The 20,881-nt window shown below is 42.3% G+C and overlaps 1 protein-coding gene and 2 long non-coding RNA genes across 5 annotated transcripts in view; 2 read left to right on the top strand and 1 right to left on the bottom strand.

Moving 5' to 3' along the window:
• PTPN1 (protein tyrosine phosphatase non-receptor type 1) overlaps positions 1 to 17,908 on the bottom strand; it is a 38,676-nt gene extending 20,768 nt beyond the window's left edge. The window contains exon 1 of one of the 2 annotated variants that reach the window (XM_065849733.2): positions 17,699 to 17,908. In XM_065849733.2, coding sequence (XP_065705805.1) covers positions 17,699 to 17,872 — 174 coding nt within the window. In that variant the 5' untranslated portion in view covers positions 17,873 to 17,908. The remainder of the gene's footprint in view (positions 1 to 17,698) is intronic. The other variant, XM_065849732.2, reaches the window with a different exon arrangement.
• A 34-nt stretch (positions 17,909 to 17,942) lies between these two features.
• LOC136108152 (uncharacterized) overlaps positions 17,943 to 20,881 on the top strand; it is a 133,944-nt gene continuing 131,005 nt past the window's right edge. For both annotated transcript variants that reach the window (XR_010652364.2, XR_011741621.1), the window contains exon 1: positions 17,943 to 18,183. This is a non-coding gene — a long non-coding RNA (uncharacterized lncRNA). The remainder of the gene's footprint in view (positions 18,184 to 20,881) is intronic.
• Positions 18,197 to 19,980, top strand: LOC139829228 (uncharacterized). Its single transcript, XR_011741622.1, has 2 exons — positions 18,197 to 19,603; positions 19,684 to 19,980. It is a non-coding gene; the product is annotated as an uncharacterized lncRNA (long non-coding RNA).

The following is a 20,881-nucleotide window of genomic DNA, read 5'->3' as shown; positions in this document are numbered from 1 at the left end:
GTGGTGGTTCGTTACCTGCCATGACCAACATCTGGACAGCCTGTTCTCGGAGCCCTGACAACAGGTTATCTACCTGGCATCGGCTCATTTATTTTCAGAAGATGAAGAAAAGGTACTGAAATAAAGACAGGAAAACACTGAGAATTCTTGTTCTATATAGGCACAAACCAGTTGTAAACTTCATCACCGTTACGGGAATTACCCAGAATACTTGTCACTCAGATTTAAATCTCACCTTTAAAAAAACCACAACCTTCAAGAATATGAGAAAAGGCTTTATTATTTTCAGTCATTTCAAGTGATGTCTTTAAAAAAAACAAAACAAACCCCATGCTTTGTTAATATCAGAAGTTTCACTTTGGGCAGAAATCGATACACAGAAAGTGAATCAGTCGAGCCCGACTTCCTGTAAATTGATTTCTGTACATTGAAACAAACACATTTAAACCCTGAAGCAGAAGAATGTTCCTGTAAACGAGCACGGGCTCACAGTTCCATTTCCTAACTCGCCATCCTCTCCTTTCACACAAAAGGCGTGTGTGACTTGATCTGTTCAGGTATGGGGCACCAGAGCCTGTGCTCTGGAACAGAGACAAAACCTGGCTCATAATCACACTCCTCATTCCCGTCCGCTGTATGACAACCCGTCTGAAGTTGTCTTTTCCCCACTGCTCTTCCCCACGCTGACAAACTGTCTCATTAATTTGGAACAACAGAACAAAAAGGCACCTGTGGATTTCTGAGTTGTAGGTTGGTTTGTTTGTTGGAGTGGGTTGAGTGTTTTAAAATCATGTCTTTGCTAATAGAACTACAGTTGCTGACTTCTTGTCATGTTTAAAAATAAACAGACCCTTTAACTGAATTACTGCTCAGAAGGTAAACTTGGCCTGGCATCTGGAAGACAACAATGAAGCATTTTGGATCCAGCTGATATCCTGCAACCAGGCCCAGCTCCATCACTACCACCCTGAGTGCCCTCAGCAGGCAACACATTCAAGCTCTTATCAGTTAAAAGGAAAAAGAATCAGTAAAGAACTGTTCAGCTTATCTCCCATTTTTGACCTCGTGAGTATGCTGCCCACCAATATGAATGTACATTTTCAGGATATCTGGCGTTTTTATTAGTACTGTTAACAAGGAATTGGAGATGGTACTAAGGTACTAGGTATTGTACCAACATATGTAACATAGGACAACATAATCTGCCTAAACAGAGACTCCCGGCAGTTGTTTAGTATGGGATCTGCTGTTGCTGTTTGGGAAGATCATGAACATGCTCATCGAGTGAACTGTGACACAACTACTACAGTGACCAAAGGACCCAGAGCATCCAAGCACACAACAAGTTCGGTGGTCATGATGAATAATATCCCACTTCCCAAGTCTGGAAGCAAGCAGCCCTGCACATTTAAGGAGCTGAAGTTGGAGTCTTTCTACCGAGCCTCAGCAAAGATTTTTAAAAAGAGACTTCATTTTAGGTGAAAACATACACTTCACATTTACTGAACTACAAACGAAACTCGTCTGTGGTATTTGTGTCCTTTCACCTTTTCCTGGAAAGTATGTTGACTAAAAGCCAAACAAACAGCACAGCACTTTAGCTGCTTCACAGACAAACATCACAGTCATTTTGCTCAGGACAAATACTTCAAAGAAACAAAATACGACTACAAAGGTTTTTTGGTTTTTACTTTTTTTTTTAAAGAAATACCAACATTTGTGCATTTGTCTATCAGCAGTTTAAGCATACATTAAACACACATTCTTAAAGTCTCCTGGTGGTACAGAGAAGAAATACAGAACTTCTGTTTTTCAGAGTTTGATTTGATACCCACACATTACGCAGCAGAACAGGCCCTGATTCCCCGAACAAGAATTGAAGTGCTCCAGAATCGTTCTCATATTCACTTTTCAAGCTCTACAAATCCAACTTGACTTGGCACCTTGCAGCACCTCCTCGAAACCACAGTTCATGCAATGAGTAGTAGAGAAAGCAGGAGAATTTGTACGCTCTGAGATTTATCACCTATTCATTTTTGTTATGCTGTTAACATAGCACTAGAATTTGCATGCAAAGGGAAAAAAATAGGCTGTATGTAAGAATACGCATGCACATAATCCTTTCAAGTTCATTAGAGACTCCAAGTTACGAAAATATCCTTCTAGGTCTTATGAAGGAAAATACCATCCATGTTTTCACATCACTGCCTTGTCCTTTGGATGCTCCAGTGTCAGGTTTGTTGTTGTTGTTGCTGGCATTACATTCCAAAATAAATATTTATATCAGCTTGGACTGCTGCACATTGAAGGGTTTCAATGTGAAAGAGACAGGCCTTTATGCTAGGCTAGTCATTTTGATTTACCCTCTCTTCCCAATAGCCAATTGTGTCCCCAAAAAACGCAAATGCACCGGTTAATGAAGTCACTCATTGAAGATGGTCAGGAGACACCTCTCGGTTGCTATTATGCATGCTACTTGTGTTCTCCAAGCGGATTAGATTTCGTCCTCTATGCTCGAACTCATTAGGTTTCTAACTTAAGAGTCAATGTTTCTCACTTCCATTTTAGGAATCCAACCACTTCGCTGTGGGGCTCTTGGGCTGACAGCTGTGTTGGAACAACTATAGATTTCTCCTTTCAGAAGGGAGACTATTTCTCCAAGCAATTTTTTTAGGCTCTTGTAGGAATGCTTTTGTCTTCCCTGCTCCCCAGAGGCAAGGGAAGAAAGTTTTACATTATCTTCCCTACCCCATCATTAACGCTATAGAATAAAGAATCGTCATTGGAAGCGGACACCATTCAGCCACGGGAGCCAAGCCTGGAAATCATGCGTTTCCTTCACAGCTTTGGTGATAAAATCTTTCTAAATACAAAAGCACTTCTAGATGAACCGTCAATGGCCTGTTTGCCACCACGATATAAAACCAGAAACAAGAGGAATATTACTTAGGAATCAGGACTTCTGGAGTTTGCCTAGTTCTTATTTTCTTGATTTGAGTTGGTCTGAAAGTCTCTTACCATCATGAAAACCAGAAGCGAAAACAGGATTTTGTGAAAATGGGATTCATTTGCGAGCGTCATCTTCTACACTCAACACTGACTGAAAGTAAATTCAGATCTTTACTGTAATTTAGAGGACAGAGTAAGCAAGCTATTAGTGTTAACAGAAGCAAAGAGGAATTCAAGTAGTTTTGCTAAGACTTAATTCTTATCTCAAGTTAAACTAGTTATATATGCCTTTAGAAAGTAGTCAGTTAAAGCAGTTTTAGACACCAGCTCGCCATATGTTATGTTAAAATTAGACTGACTCCTTTTTTAAAAGCAACAAATTTCTGCATGAGGTTATGTCTGTTCCGTACACACGGATTCTGAGGAAAGCTCTTGCTTATCCAGTAATCGTTGCCAAAGGCACCAAGTACAGCTTACCAGGAAAAATAAACCAGTTCAGAATGTAATTTTGAAGTTAATCTAGATAATATCTCATATAACTGTAAGCACTTTACACAAAATAAGCTCCACCAGCACTGCTTTCGAAATTTTTATTAGTGCAGTTATTTCATAGTCTGCAGAAGTGCAGTTAACTGCAATCATTTTTAGGTTTCAGGATAGAATTTATAGTAATTTTTATAGGATCTGTACAGTATCTCAGGGATCAACAGAAAAGCATCTAGAATGCACACAACAACATGCAAGAAATTATTGTATAAGGGAGAAAGGCAACTTTCTTGGAGGGCAAGAAAAGGGGGAATATGTATGCCAGACCCATTCTATGTAAACGATTTCCAGAAAACAACAATTAATTCATTCCAGGGCTCATGCCTCTGCCTCTGAGGAAGCGTCAGTTTGAATTCATACAAGTGATGGACACGATTTCAGTGTTAACACAGCCCACGTGCCACCTGAAGCGTTCCGTTGTGTCTGTATATCCACATTGTTTGTTCAATTTAAAAAGTAACGGACAGGTTGCACTAAAAATGTTTATTTTACCTAGATATTCAGCGTGATCAACGCACATTAAGAATTTTTTTTTAATTAATAACATGGGTACCATTGAGAACTAGAGACATTATAAGCTGCCTAAAAATAGTAAGTTGAATTCCTAGCTTAGTGAGCTTGGCAGAAACAGCTGTGTTCACTGTAACCCCTAATTAGTTTGCATATTATAAGAGTTCCAAAGGTTATTTCCCTCTCAGAAACCTACTAAATTAGCCTTCACAGCACAATACTGTCACCATATCAAATGCAACAGCAACAGATTATTCAGATTTTAGAGACTTATCACTATTTTTTCTGTAATGTTTCTTTGCATTTACATGGCAGAAGTAGCGGCAAGCCAACGTTGAGCATGCTTGGATATGAATTAACAGAATCACAGAATCCCAGAATGCCAAGGGTTGGAAGGGACCTGGAAAGCTCATCCAGTGCAATCCCCCCATGGAGCAGGAACACCCAGCTGAGGTTCCACAGGAAGGTGTCCAGGTGGGTTTGAATGTCTGCAGAGAAGGAGACTCCACAACCTCCCTGGGCAGCCTGGGCCAGGCTCTGCCACCCTCACCGGGAAGAAGTTTCTTCTCATATTCAAGTGGAACCTTTTGTGTTCCAGTTTGAACCCATTACGCCTTGTCCTGTCACTGGTTGTCACCGAGAAGAGCCTGGCTCCATCCTCCTGACACTCCCCCTTTCCATATTGATCCCCATGAATCAGTCACCCCTCAGTGTCCTCTTCTCCAGCTCCAGAGCCCCAGCTCCCTCAGCCTTTCCTCACACGGGAGATGCTCCACTCCCTTCAGCATCTTGGTGGCTGCGCTGGACTCTCTCCAGCAGTTCCCTGTCCTTCTGGAACTGAGGGGCCACAACTGGACACAATATTCCAGGTGTGGTCTCCCCAGGGCAGAGCAGAGGGGCAGGAGAACCTCTCTGACCCACTGACCACCCCCTTCTAATCCAGCCCAGTATTTTAAAATTAAGACATAGGTGGCTCTATACCAGATTCACCACATGTCGGCAGACTCCGCAGAAACAGGTGTTTCGGTGATGAAAAACAAATGATGTGGAGCAACAGGCATTATCACAGTGCATTTAAAATTGGCATTTACAAATTAAGTCACATTTAAGCCATCACATTTTCGGTTTACAGATGTTATGCCAGGTTTTCTATCAGTATTTTTATAAATAGGAAAGGTAAGAGAATAGTTTCTTGAAATCTATTGGTCAAAGCATATTTTTAAATCTACTTTTTCTAGATACAATTATGAAAAACTACTGTAACATAAACATCTCAGACCATGTCATATTATTTTTGTATTTACAATAGCACAGGGCAGGCAACAGCCATATTTTCAACTTTTTATTAATTCCATTAAAATTCTCCAAGCTCTGAGCTCACACGTGGAGGCAGAACTAAAACACCCAGGGAAGGAAGCAGCAAGGATTGTTCAATAGGGAGTTGTGAACTCTGCATTACCTATTGAAAAAACAAGGTTTCTACATCTTATTTAGTGGTAAACTTCATTTCCTTGAAGATGTTTGTACCATACGCTGCTTTACTGGCTTGCTTAAGATGCAGTTTTGAAGTTTAAAGTGTGAGTGGGAATTGCTTAGATTTATTTAGTATCAATAAACCCTGTTCATTCAAAATGATGAATCATGCGTTACAACAGGTACCAGCCCCATAATATAAGTGGGTTTCCCTCCTGTGTTCTGTTTCTTCCCTACAAATCATGGTATAATACAAAATCCCAGCAAGTTCTAATCTATGGCATGAGAATGTTGGCCATCAATAAGAACACAGGCAATGGAACTGAAGATTCATTCTCCCAAAGCACACTTATGACACCATTACCAAAACCTTTTTACCATTTCTAACATAAGGAGATTCAAGTTTACAGAGAATGTACAATTAACAGGATTGCACAAACCATGGTCATGCCTCTGCCTGCAGCGAAAGGCCAAACACGAGCTCTGCTCCAACAACACAAGCAGCAAATAATCACATTTTCAGGGGTTATGTTTTCCAGCATATTGCCCAAATCTGTATTTAGGAACTTTAAGTAGCTGTAACTGTTTAACTACTATTCCCAGAAAAAAGTTACAAGTATCCTTTCTTAACATAATTTCAGGAAAGACTTTTGGACTGAGATTTGAAGAAACACACCGGATTGCAAATTTGCATGAGCAGTTTGTTTCAGCCGGGATTGCCGAACATGGTATAATCGCAGATGCTCACTTTGCCGTACTTATAATATTCAAATTTGGAAAGGAAAATTTTCGCGATGGTGAAAAGCACACTGAATTCATGGAATGGTGCAACCTACAGGTTGCCAAGTTACTGCAATGCACACAAAAACCTGCTAGGAACAAACAGTACTGCTGAAAACAGATGTTAGATAAAGCAGAATTAGGATACTCCTGTTTTCTCACAACTGTCTAATATGCGTCTAGGAAACCAATCTAAGCTACGCTAGTTTAATATTAAAACTTAGAGCTTCCTAAAGCCGAGGTGATCAGCTCACGATCTTGGGACCCAACACAGTTTTGGGGATAAGTCAAATACAGGTGTCATTTCCTCTGTCCCCAAACACAAGCCCACACATCTGTTCACCTGCCAGGCGCTCAACAGCCCACGTGACAGAAGCACAGGCGTGTTGGTTGATGAAATGAGGGGACAGAACAGACTGTGCGGGCTCCACGTGGCTCTGGGACAGAGGGGCTGTGCACCCCTGCGCCACGCCAAGGTTTAACACAAGCTGCACTTAAAGCTGAATGTTTACGCAACTACTTCCACAGTAGTAAACTGTTCTAAGTAAAAAAAAAAACAAAACAAAGAGAAAAATCTATACTTTTTTGGAAAGAGAAACTTAACCCTTAAATGCTGACAGCAGAGATTCAGCATTCACTGAACCGACATTTCAGAGAAGTTAAGCTACTTAGATCTGAGGTAGGTTTCTAAGTGCTTTGCTTTACTAGCTGCCCTTCACACACAAATACTAATGCATATTAAGTCTCTAGTCACAGTGGATATTGATACTGCATTTTACTCATCACAAGTAGAATTTCTGGTGTGTATAAGCCTTTACTTCTCATGCAGGAAAGGTAAATAAAAGTATGTCTTCAGAAAAGACAACGTGTAAGAAAATCTACCTATGGCCAACAAGCTCGAGAGCTTCCTGTGGAAAGGATACAACCCCTCCCTTAACCCCAAACCAGCCAGACCTTAAATGCTAAAATGTATTCTGTATTTTGTTATTTCTCCAAGCTGCAAAGCAATACTTTATGACGCTGACAGAACCAATCTGTGCTACCAGAGACTGTATTAACTGTCATTGCAGTGAGGGAGAGCTTTCAGCCCCCGCTCCACAGGTCATCTCCCCATCTGAAAGCGAATGAGGGTTTAAAAAACAACCGTCAGTTTTAAACCGGCACATCAGGTAACCACGACGAGCTTCCTCAGACATCCCAGTGCAGGACAGATTAGCACTGTGGACTCCAGTGCATGAAAAAGCCTGCAAAACTCAACAAGCTAGGCCTTCAAAGGACCATGTAATCCTCCCCGTGCTAATGAAACAGATTTGTGACTGAAAGAAAGTTTGCCTGGATCAGATGAGAGAAACAGTTTTGCCACTTCACGCATCTACTAATACTGCTAGTTCAAAATAGTTCGTTCTGAGAACGCCAATTGATTTAGCAAAGCCATGCGACTGCCGTAACACCTCCCTCTCCAGCGACAGCATCCCCTCAGAACAGCACGGCGGGTTCCTCCCGGCCCGGCCCAGCGCTCCCCGCCAGGCTCCTGCTCACCGTATTCCCCTTGCTGTCAGCCACACTCAGTTATCCGTCTTGACTAACCATCCTTTACCATTTGGTGGATACCTCAAACTCTCATTTGCAGTCTTAGCACATGTCTGGAACACTTACGGAAAAAAACCAAGATAAAACGCAGTAACTTCCAAATACCTTTAAAACGCCCTTCACCCCATCAGATCCCTTTCGTTCCCCTACCCCCAAAGACTGTTACGTCGAGGGCTTCTGAGCACTGATCCACAACTAAAGGTTTTTGACTATTAGAATCACACAAAAGTACCTCCTCTTAAACAGTGGTGAGGGCAAAGCACTCTTACTAGAAGATTAGATAATTTTTCTCTGAGCATTCCAAGATAGAATTTTGTGTGTAGAGAAATAGTTTCACATGGAGAACGCATTACTAGCAAAGACTGTAGTACAAGAAAACCCTAAAGATGCAGACATCATTACATGAAAACAATAAACGGTTGAGTGCTTGCTTCTAACTACGTAGTAATATTAACTTACTTAGCTACTCCTAAAAAAGATAATAAGCACATACCAGTTTTACTGCCCCAAATCCCCACTTTATGTGGTAGCCAACTTAGCAGACACAACAGCAAATAAGGAATTTCCTGCTGTCCGACAGTCACAGCAAAGTAACCTGTAGATTGGACTGTATAAAGCAATCAAGTAAAGCCCAGCATAATGGACTCGGCTCCTAACAGAAGCTCTGTATAGCTTTACACAAGCTATAAACAAGAAATCGATGACAAATAAGGCATTAGTCAGTAGTTTCCACGAAGTCTTTCTGCTCTGCCTGCTTCTTAACAAGCTTTAAAAAGACTTGTAAGATTAGACCTCTCCACTAATGCTCTCATGTCGGCTAATAAATCCAGTAATTTAGCAGCTGTAAAGATTTTACATATTTTCAACCTCCTGTTCCAGTCTTTCACCTCAGCTGAAAACAAGACGAGCCTGACGGACACGGAACAAACAAGCTGCAGAACCTGGGGGCAGCCCCCAAACGGCTCTGTGCTGAGCCTGTGTGCGCACAGCCGAGTGCACCGCGGTGTGTAACAGGCTGCTCAGAGCCCCCCCGGCCCCAGCCCCTGCTCAGCACCCACCAGGGCCAGACCCCACACACCCCTCCACAGCCCAGCTGCCCGGCATCAGGGTGCTCATTGCACAAGAACTGAAAGCAATCGCAATCTAAAGGGAAAGCAGTCATGAGCCATCTATGTAATACTGCTCACAAACAAATCAAACCACCAGTGTCCCTCCACTCGATATTGCATTTTTCAGCACACTACCAATTCAACCACAGCTAAGGTTGTAAGGTGCAAGGATAAAGAAGATGAGTCTGCTGGTTCCCAACATGTGTTGTCCTTCACCTATTTACTACCACAGCTTTGAAACAGTCCAAGGGCAGAACTGCTCTGGTCATGAGACTCTTGAGGCTGATTCCGAGAAGTTATCAATATTGGGAAGGAAAACACTGTACAAGTTGAAACAAGATTCTTGTTCGTGTCACCCTACAGACACCACTGGGCACTGTGCAGTTCTAGGTAGCAAATGTGATTTAATGTGAAAATTCTCTGGCATCAGAAGTTTGAGAAACAAGTGACAACGTTGTTTTCTAACTTAATTAAACTGTAAACGGAACAAACAAGAACATTTTTGAAAGTTGGGTAACTGTCCACGCCCCCATCCTTTGCTGGTTAAAACACTCCCCATTTTCCTTCGATTTCTGGAATATTCAGAAAATTTCTGAAATCTGTATATGTGTATGCTATGTAGCCTTTTTCTGGTTCTTGCTCCAATGACGCACCCTTGCCTTCTTTCCAAAAGAAGTTCCTCTTACCAAAAGCTCTTGCACGTGTCAGAGTTCTGTTTTTCCAGTAGCCTCATCTTTAGTCATTTATCCCCGTGCAATGCAGAGCAAGGATGTGCAGCTCTGCACAAGGATGGCGCAGGTTCAGTTCCACTTCGTGCCGCTGCAATGACTGTACAGAAGATAGTGGAAAAAATGGGCCTTAAAAAGTATAATGGCATCGAGATCTTCTGAACCAGTACGGGTTATTTTTCCCGTCAGAAAAAGGAAGTATACTCTTCCTTAGTCGAAGATGCTTTTTTAAAATAGATTTCACATTTTACTTCCTGTGATCACATTAAAAGGTCACACTGTTTATGCTACTGTAACCTGTTACTGTGGGATTAGAAATGATATAAACAAGCAATTCTCCTTCAAATGTGCACAAGGGAAGAAGGTTATGGGAACATTCATCTTTATGTGTAGAACGCTTGTTCTTGTTCCAAATAAATATAAAGAATCAGAGAAACAGAGTGGCTTTTGTAGAACGGCTCACAGCATCAAGTACTCGATGAATCAAGCACTTCACAGAGCAGCGTAAAATGCTGTGAGCTTGAGAGACAAGAAAAAGCACCTGAAAGATCACAAACAGAACAGCTACTTTATGTTCAAAATAGTACTATTTACTAGTATTTTTGACAAGCAGTTATTTTAGTCCAAAAAATATAGTGAGCTTTCTGCCCATAGGGGACAGTTTCCCTCTGCTTGCAGTGAGATCTGCACAGCTCTACGCTCAGACCGGCAGTTTGTCTATAAGTGCATATATACTGGTAAAATGCAAAACCTGCTTTGTAGTTGCTGTATTTCCTATCTCTACTTACATAAAAACTGTTTTAACTTTCTTCTAAGTACAGGAAAAAGACCACACCACACGATTCAAATCTGATTTACCAATCTCTTAACAGCTGGTGAGACAAGTCAATCTCCTCATCATTGATCTCTTCACCCCCAGTGCTCAAGGTGGCTTTTTACCCCTTGAACCACGTGTTCCCAAAGCATCCACAACAACCAAGAGCCGAGACATACGGAGCTGAAAAACACACAAAGACTCTAGCTGCAACAGTTAAAACCACAGAGCTCTCAAGTGAGCTGCCTGTATTTACGTTGCTTCCATAAGTAGTTGCTCTTCACCAGCTCATAACTCCACGACCAATAAAAATTGTGGAAACAATACGTTTATCAGTCCATATGTTAGGATAAAGTACTGTGCAAGGTGAAAGCATATGGAAATAGAATCTACAGAATTAGAAATAAGAGAAAAATAAAGAAAATTAAAAACCTTTCCGAAAGTTTCTTATGATGCTCATTCTCCTTTCCAACAAGGACACCACATTTTTCACTGCTCTCCTAGGAACCTTTTTTCTCAAATGCAGAAAGCACAAACACAATTCGAAAGTAGACCAGCTATCGCTATTAGCAGAATCACATGCATTTCCAAGAACCACATTTATCACTTTTTCTTAGCATAATATGATAGGGAAGCTGTTGAACCTTAGCTGTGTTTTGCGTGGGTGAGAGAAAAAGCACATCTAAATTCACAGGGTTCGGTAGAAAATGAATTGGCGTTTGTACTCCATGATCTACAAAGTGAGCACACAAAGGCATTCTGATGCTGTATCAAGTGCCTCTCCCAGCCAAACCAGCAAGGGCATGTCTACTGGCACCAGAAAGATCAACAGAAGCATGTTTCTTGTGCAAATCAACATGAAACAAGTTGACCAATGACTAAAGAAAATAATAAATAATCTTAATGGTAAGTACTGTAAGCATCAAAGCTTACGGATTGGATCAAGTTTATATTATTAATTCTGAATACTGCACAAAATCTGTTTCTACACTTCCATAAAGTTGGTTGTTTTAGGAATAAATGCACACATTGTTGGCTAGGACTGCTTTCCTCTGCCAGCGATGCTGGACACACTTTTCCAGAGGTGCAGATACAAACATTCTAGTCTAATAGTTCTAGTTCAGTCTAATATTTTTAAAATAACAATGTTTATGTAATTCTGTAAAATGTCTGAACACTGACAGCACTTCAGATCAGCAGGGAGGGCGACACAAAACCTCAGTCGATCCTCTAACGTTTGCTTGCCTCTCTGTTTCTACAAACCTTTTTTCCAAATCAGCATTTCAGAAATAAGCAGAATTAAGTAAACTTTAATCTGAAATCCTAGACTTGGGAACATTCTAATTAACCACTTCAGCCAAGGGGCTGCGGTTTTGTTTGTTTGTTTTGTTAATTTGTTAGGTTTACGGTACAATATTCAATTTTCAAGTATTGATGAATTTGCTATTAATAAGCCTCCTACTCCCAGTCTGAGAAGCTTTCACCCCATGCAGAGCAGTTAACCCTTGCAGTGCTGGACAACAGGCCTCTCTTGCAAAAGAGCACAACAAAATTGCAAGGCAGACGATGGTCACAGGAGCAAATCCTCCTGAGATGCTGAGCTGCCGGGAGCATTCCAGGAGCTGAGCTTTTGTCCCATGGCGCTAACCCAATCTGCGAGTGCTTTTTAAAAGAACCTAAACACATAAACCCCAAACCCTACCAGAAAACTACTTAATATACCAGTAACAGAATACTGGTACTGTAGATGTTTTTTGTTCCTTCCCTTCTGTGCTACAAAAGGTAGAAAAGTAATTTTGTGGTTAAACAAACCACCAAGCTCTCTAACACTGTGTTGAATATAAATCTCATTTTGCAAATGGTGAGACTAGAGAAAAACTAGTTCATTTGATTATGAGAAAAATTCAGTGGCATATCTGGTGACTGAAACAACCCACCCGATTCTCACATTCACTGAGTACAAGCAACAGCATGACTTCAAGCTTTTACCCCTTTTGACAGATTTTTTTTTCCTCCTCCATTTTCTTTTAATTAAAAGACTTATAATATGAATCATACAGGAATTCTGAATTTCAAGGAACCAGTCAGTATCCTTAGATATTTAATGAGGTTAAACTCACAGTTCAAATAGATTATTATGTCATGCTAGTGACACTAATCTAAAACCTGAGGATTCACATGTTCACAAGGAACGAGCAGTGATACTTCAGTGTAAAGCAAGTCTCAGCTAAAGAGAACCCTTGGAAAAAGTCCATTTGCAAAGCAAGTATTACAAGAAAAGATTTCATTTTAGTGTTTAGTTAACTATAGGATGAACTAATTCAAACCTACTCAGAATATTTATAAAGTTATTTTAGTTTCAAAAATACTCGGTCTACCACTACCACACTTTATTCTCTACTTATAAGGGCTATTTCTATTTGAATTTAACATCATCTGGCATGTGGCCAACACTGCATTCTCCTTAACTGTCATTTTCCTTCTATATATACATACCCTTAGAGCAAAGAAAGAGGAGCAAGTAGCATGTGAAAGAACACAGTAAAACCATTAGCAAATGGTATCCCCGTAACAATAAGCCGTCACACGCTCCATTTTCCAATGCTCTGCTTACAGCAATGCTATCACAGGATATTTGGATTCAAGTATTTAAACTCTGAAAAACAAGCAAAACTAAGCGGCTCAGTAGCTCCATATAACAGGACCTGCACTATCTCAAATTCACCATCAGTAGACACAAGTGGTCTTGATATGAAAAACTTAGCATAACCAACCAATGCAGGAGGGCACCCTGAAACATCCTCAATGGCACAAACCACTGCACTGTCACTTGCCATTGAGAGTAAACTCAGCTTTTCAGAGAGGATATTGATTTTGCAAGCCACAGAGACTTGGCTACTTCATCATCATTTGTCTGTCCTTCTACAGAAGACACTCGTATCAAGATTCAGTGGCTGTAGAGCACTGGAAAACATGGACTATCTTTAGCTGTATTGAAGGAACAAAAGAGACTCCCTGAAACCATCATTCTAAACTAGCTTTCCACAACCAGAGCCAATTAAGCTAAGCCTCGAATGAATCAACATAGCATGAATTAAGAAGTGGCAAGGCATGCATGCAGAGACCTGCACTTTCAAGCAGCAAGAACTGGCAGAATAAAGCACAAAGATGCATTTATAATAAGTCACGCTCATGCCACAATTTATCTGCTGCAAAGAAGTTTAAAGTTTTTTAGCACCAGAGCAAAAGAGTGACCCAAATCTTACAGAGTGCAGCAGCACAAAGTCTGAACCCTCACTGCAGTTTTTAAACCAAAAACACTAGCAGAATTTCCTGTTCATTTACTTTCATACATAACACAACCACACTATTATACATCTACAGGGTCAACCATTTCACAGTTTACTCTCCACATTAAAATCTATCTACATATTCTACAAATATTTGTCCAGAGACAGTGAATACATAAAAATCTTCCCATGGCTTTCCTCTCTTGACAGAGATCCAAAATATCCATGACAGTTTTCTATCTTCCTCCCATAATCTGAGTAAAGCTTATTAACTTCCATAATTTCTAGGATTTTAATTTAGCTCAGAGAAGTCTGGGGAAAAAAGTAACATTCACATTAATACTAGCTTAAAATACCCTCAAAAATTAATAAAGAAGCTGAGAACAGTTACATGTCTCTCGCAAGCCTCAAACCAAACTGTATCTGCACTTCAGCTTTCCAGAGCACACACAGTAGTATAGTTAGCTCTGTTTTCAGAATACTCACTTGCAAACATATTTGAAAGTCTAGACTGTACCCAGCTCCTTTTACTTTATATTCTACTGACTATAAACATTAGAAAAGAGTGCACGTTTTAGTTTAATTTTGCTGCCTTCACATGGCAAACTGTATGAGCTGTCCCCAGAGATGTTTCTGTAAAACCAGGAGTCAGCTCTGCCTCCAGCCACACCGTATGGGACCTCTAGCTGAATGATACTTCAGTAAATAATTAAGAGGTGTCTTTACTGTTACTGATAAGCACATCAAAGTCAGTATCATTAGCCAACATACTAACGTCAACACTATCTAGTTTATATAAACACTAGAAGCAACTCTACCTGTACTTGAGGGTTGTGTTTTCAAGATACTATCTATCATCACACCTAAGAAGCTAGAAACTAAGATACCTCCTAAAATCCTGAAAGACTTCTGCATGTAAAATTGCTATGAAAATCGGATATTGCACTCACTGTGAGCGAATGAAAATCCAATGTTCCTTTGATATTCTGGACAAATACCTCTTTTCCTCTCCTGCTCTAACAGCAAGCCTAAAGAGTGCTTTTCTTAGCTTTGGGCTATTGTTTTTTTGTTGTGACATCTCCAGAGTGAATGCTTTTCATTCCTATTGATGCTTCTAATGATATTTATGCAGGGTGCGTATCATTCACTTACCCTTAAGCATTTGTTTTCTGTTGCATACCTTTACCACAGTATCACATTGCAAAGCTCATGTTTAATCTGCTGTCCATTTTCCTTTAACTTATGGTTTTCCGGAGGAGGACTTTAATTTGAATGATCTTATGCCTACATCAGGTCTTATTTTACTAGGCATCTTCTAAGTATGTTTCTCTACAATAAAACCAATGGCCAGAACCAGACCAGTCCTTTTTATCCATTGTGTCTCTGAAAAATTTTTGTGGGATCTCATAGTTCATGTAGCAAGGAAATCTAGATGAAATTAAGGGACATTATTGGATCTTAGAAACCAAACAAATGCAAGAAAACAAACCCAACAAAACACGGAGAACTTCATCAGCGTTCACCCTGCAGCAGAGACCAGTTATGCTAAGCATGCAGCGCCTGAGACACGACTGTCACAGAATCACCTACACAATGTCTTCATTTTGAAATGTTTTTGTCTCCATCGTGCAATTATTTATGTTTAAAAGAAGTAATCCTATTTTTTTTCTTTGACAACTGTACTATTATCATAGCTGAACATAGCTTCCCCTTGCCCAAAAAAAAAAGAAGCCCGGACAATTTTAAACCTTCAAAGTCACGTGGATCCCAGACAAGTCTCCCTGTAGTATTCATAATTCCTCCCCTAGATACCGTGCAGTTCTGTATCTCTAGATAATAGATTTAGCCAAGAAACAAGAGGAAGCGACTGTCAGTAAATTGCATTATGCTTCACTCGGAATACGGGTGAGCATTTCTGGAGTTCAGTCGTTACATTCTCGACACCCAGATACTGGAAGCCTGTGGTACAATTAACTTGGGAGAAGACTTTTCAGCACCAATAACATATATTATTCTACTTACTCCATTCTTCAGTCAAAAATTGGTATTTGTAGGAAAACTGCATTGTTAATATCACAGCCCAGACATCAAAAGCACGGATTATACCGAAGCACATTGTTCTTCCAGATGTACATGATCTGCCAAGATGTCATTTTCAACAGCTGATATTTAAAAGCAGGATGCAGTTGAGTTACATGACATAGATGCACATAGTTACTAATCAATCTTAAGAAAAAAAAAACAAATAAAAAAGACAGAACAAGCAAAACCCCACCTCTTGTGCTTGTCAATAGTTGGATACAAGTCAAAGAATCACTTTAGTCTCTTTTTTTTTTTTTTTAGGTTGAATTTTAGTCCTCAATGAAACCTCGTGCTGTGCCACAGTCTGAGCATGCTACTGAGTTACGTCATTCAAAGAAAGCAGGACAAAAATATCACTGAATGCTGATCCCACATTAAAAATACGCCACAGTCCCTCATTCTCCTTACACATTTCACTTATGTAATTAAATAGTATCCGTAGAAATACAGCATCTCCATTATAGAGCCATGTTACTCATAATCATTTTGTGAGCACTAAGCCTGCAACAAACCAAATCGTCAAGAACAGTTTAGCGAAAACATAACGTCATATATGCACATGACTTTCAACTGATACAGTTAGCAAGCACTGAAACTCTGCGGGAAATTAAATACTCTAACAAAAACCTGACCTTCGGAAAAGCATGCTCAAAATTGCATGCTTGTTCTCTATGTGCCAAAAAAATGGAGATGCTCATCCTGCAAGCTACTACTTTTAAAACTTGCCTGTTGTGATTCTGAAACTGGAGTTCATTTATTTCACTGTTATAAAACTCAACTCTTCTTTTAAAAGTCTATTGCCAGAGAAATCCACACTGATAGGGAAGCAAAGCTCAACTTGTGTTGCAAATATAAACTTAAAACTCATTACCAGCTTAAACATTCAAACGGATTTTACAGCAATGCTGACAATCTGACTGAACACATCCACCCAACCATTCATGTACTTCATCTTCTCTTACATTTCATTTTGGATAAACGCACAAAGAATGTTTTAAGGAGAAAAGTCCTAATTCCTTTTGCTTGTACGTGTGAAGCTGGATCCAGTCAGCAAATATTCTTATGAGCATTCTCATTTGCTACACAGGTTTTCTAAAATGTCACCAAAATAGCATCTAAATGCAGTAAACTAAATAATAAAAACCAGCACCAGATAACCACACAAGTATTACTAACAAGCTTTTTTCAGGCTCTGTTCTATTGTTAAAGTGACTGAAAAGCTACATGCATGCAATGCTGCCCATCTTTTTCTGCTAAAAAAAACCCCACAAATACGATAGTTAGATGTACCCCTCAAGGTTAGGAAGGGGGGCAGTTTTAAATGGTTACTAAGGATCTATGTCCATGCTCAGCTTCAAGGGAACCCGGAGCGAGCAGCAGAGCGGGGATGGGGGCTCTGGCGGAGGCAGCTCCTGCCGGGCCCGCTCGGCGGGGGTGCAGCCCCGCTCCCGCCCGTACCCCCGGCTGCAGCCCCGCTCCCGCCCGGGTGCAGCCGGACGCCCCCGCCGCGGAGCGGGGTCCCCGGGGCGCCGCCGCCCACGCCAGGCGGTGAGAGGGGCTCTGCTCCGCTGGGAGCAGCAGAACGGGGCCTCCCTCTGCCCCCAGCGCCGGGCACAGCGGGAGGGAAGGGAGAAGGGGGAAGGGAGAGCTCCGAGGCAGGGAGCGGGGAGGCGGCGGGCAGCGCTCCCCGCGCTGGGCCCTCGGCAGCGGGGGCACAGACACGCCGCAGGGTGGGGAGGGCAGAGCCGGGCGGCGGCTGAGAGAGGCTGAGGGGAAGCGCGCTCCCCCCGAGCGCCGGGGCACGGGGCACAGCCGTCTGCCCCTCACCTGGTAGATGGCGGCCCAGCTGGCGGCCTGGTCGAGCCGGTGGAACTCCTTCTCGATCTCCATGGTGGGGACACCGCGCCAGGCCTGGCACCCCAGCGCCGCTGCCGCTCCCGCCCGCCGCTCCGGCAGCTCCGTCTCCAGCTGCTCCCGAGGCCGCGGCTGCCTGCTCTGCATGTCACCCCTCCCTTCTCCCCGCCGGAACTACGCAGCCCCGGCGACGCGACGTCCGGGGCGGCCCAGGGGCGGCGGGAGATGGGGAGCGGGCAGTGAGCGGCGCCAGCGGGAAGTAACGGTCGCTGTGGAGCGGCCGCGGGGCCACCGCCCGCGTCAGGCAGCGCCGGGGCCGGGGGCTGCTGGCCCCTCGGGCCCTGAGGCGACAGGCCGGCTCAGAGCTGCTGTCGGCGGCACACGGGGCGGGCTCGGGTGCGTCCTCCCCTTCTGCAGCCGCGGCCACCGCAGCCGTCCCGCCCCGGCCGCACTGACAGGTAGGGCGGCCCCGGTAGGGCTGGCGGGCCGCAGGTCGGAGGTGGCAGCGGGGAGTCCCGGCCTGTGCTCGGCGACGGGATCTGGCTGGGGAAGCAGCTCTCTGGGCCCTGGGCTGGCGTCATCTGGTTTCTGAGCCTGAGGAAGGGCTCGAGTGGTGTTTTCCAGCACTTTGTCTGCGGCAAGAGGGTCGGAAATGTTTAAAAATTCTCAGGCAGCCATCTGAGTGCCCAGGGCTGTAAGGAAAACGCAGCCTGGATGCAGGGCACTGCCCTGGCCGCACGGGGTACTTGGGTGTACGTGTGCTCACTTCAGAGTTGGGCAAGACAACTGTAACTCTCTCACTGTAGACAGAAGATGGAGAGTTTATTTTTCGCTCTTACACAGTCTGCTGAATGAAACATGTTTCTGTCAGTTGTCCCGTACCCTTTGATTTAAAGGAATGCGTGATGCGACAAGCTCCAAATGGAGTTCCGTCATCTGCCCTCGGCTCTTAGATTACTATTCTGAAATGGCCATTACTATCAAAGTGCTATGTAGTCCTATCCCAGGAGGTAAACATTTGTCATTCTATTGCACCCTTTTCATAAGGCAGTGCCGAATGAAGTTCTAGCGTACCCATCTCATATTAGAGAGCCAGCATCTTTCTTCCTGAGCTTCGAGAGCAGCCGTTCCAAACATATGGATGTAGTTATCCCATGTATAATGCTAGAGCACACTTTGTTTGCAAAGCAAGGAATTTTACTTCTCCTGTCAGTCAGCTTCTGTTTGTTAGATTACTTCAGTGAGACTGGTCGAGTTCTCAAAGGGCGAAGTGTATCAATGTCATGGAAGACAGAAGTATGTCACGGCTCAGCTGCAGCCCTCGCACCACTCAGCTTTTCCTGCTAGGGGAAGCTCTTCCATTGCTTTTCCTAATCATTCAACTGAGCAGGTTTTGGAAGGGGCTCCATTCCAGTGTTCAGCCTGAGAATGCCACCCAGTTTGGGACTCACTAGGCTACTTGACGTGCAAATGGATGCCGTCTGAGAAGAGAGGACTAGTCAGAGATGTGAGCTGAGGGGCCCAGAATTTTGTGGGAGAGTTAATAGTAACACCCACAGTAAAAGCAAACTGTGGAAAGTGTCGGAACAGGCTAAGCGACTTAACCTAGGTAAACAGTGGAACATTATTCTCTAGTCAGCTGCTGCATGTAGCATAGAGGCATTAGCAGATGGTATTAAAAAGATTTTTTGCCTTTGTTACTGCATGGACTTTCTCTTGACCTGATTTTTGTAGGTAGGGAGATGCAGTACTAGTCCCATGAATGAAAGAATTTCCACCTGTTGAGACCTGCTTCCTTATTGCTAAAAGTGATGGATGGTGACTGCAGCTTCTTTCCCATCTGGCTGCTCTGAGGCGCTACCCTTATCTTGAGTCCAGGTGTTGAATTTTTAACCTGCTGGATTTGGGGACATAAAGACAAATTTAACAACTGCTTTCCCCTTTCCCTGTTATTTCAGGGTGATGAATTATGAATGTGTGTGGGGAGTCATGCGCTGTTTCAGTGATTCCATACTTGAGAGGCGAATCTTTGTAATGTCACCAAAGCACAGTTCCAGTGGATGGCCATTTTTCGTGCAGGCATAAAGCTGATCCTACCGAGAAGAGACCAAAGCTTGTGATGCTACAGCTAAATGCAGCTGAATTACTGCAGGTGTGGAAGCATTTTATAAAGAAAGATAGCATACGCTCTCTTATGTTTATATCACCTGAATGAGTGTAATAAATAAAATCAGTACAAGTCCTTCAGTCAATGATTCATCAGCCATATATTCTGCTGTGTACTGTTGTCACAGAAATAATTGCCTTGAATGATTAAAACTCATATATTGCCCTGAACAAATTGATATTCAGCTGAAGATTTCACAGAGTAACCCAGTAAAGACTATAAAAATTGCCAGCGTATCTTACATTTCTTCATAAAACTCTGTCTATCACAGTTGCAATATGTGTGGCCAGTGACATTTTAAAATGTGTCAGTCTGGTTGAATGAAATATTAAATAACTGGAAATTTTGGAAGGGATAGACTGCGTTATGAATATTTGCTTTTACCTATATCTACCTACACAAAAGAAGTAAACAACTTGCAGCAGTGGTACATGTTGTGACTCCTATTTCAGAAAAGCACAGCTAATTGGTGCATATGCTTTTGAAGTCTTTTGGCTTTGTTTTTATGAACAATTTCAACAAGAGTACATGCAATGGCATCTGAATCTAAAAAACTGAGATCCTTACAATGCGGTTAGATGCTAGTTTACATGAAATAATAAGCTTAATCTCTTTGGAACCTTCTAATGCTAGAGCAATGTAAAGGGCACATAGGCCACTTCATGGAACCATCAAGTGCATTCTGAAGTTGAGAATTCTGAAATGCCTCCTGCTGAGTAGGGGAGAACACCCCCCCACCTTTTTATATGTAACAGCTGTAGGGGTCTGCGGTAGTTCTTCTTTGTCCTCTAATGTATACTAGGCTCTTGCTACCCACAGAGCAATGTGAAACAGCCCGGCCTTTAGTTTAAAAATGTACACTGGCAGAACAATGAAACTAACTCTATTATTCTGAATTCATTTGAAAGCCATAAACTGACTTATTCATTCTAATCATGTTAAAGTCTTTAATTTGCCATTCTCGTAACAGTATTCAGCATTTTGAGATG

Source organism: Patagioenas fasciata, chromosome 16 (assembly GCF_037038585.1).
Source record: "Patagioenas fasciata isolate bPatFas1 chromosome 16, bPatFas1.hap1, whole genome shotgun sequence".
Lineage (NCBI taxonomy): Eukaryota > Metazoa > Chordata > Aves > Columbiformes > Columbidae > Patagioenas > Patagioenas fasciata.
Note: the sequence above shows the minus strand (reverse complement) of the source record. Positions and strands in the feature narration are given on the sequence as shown.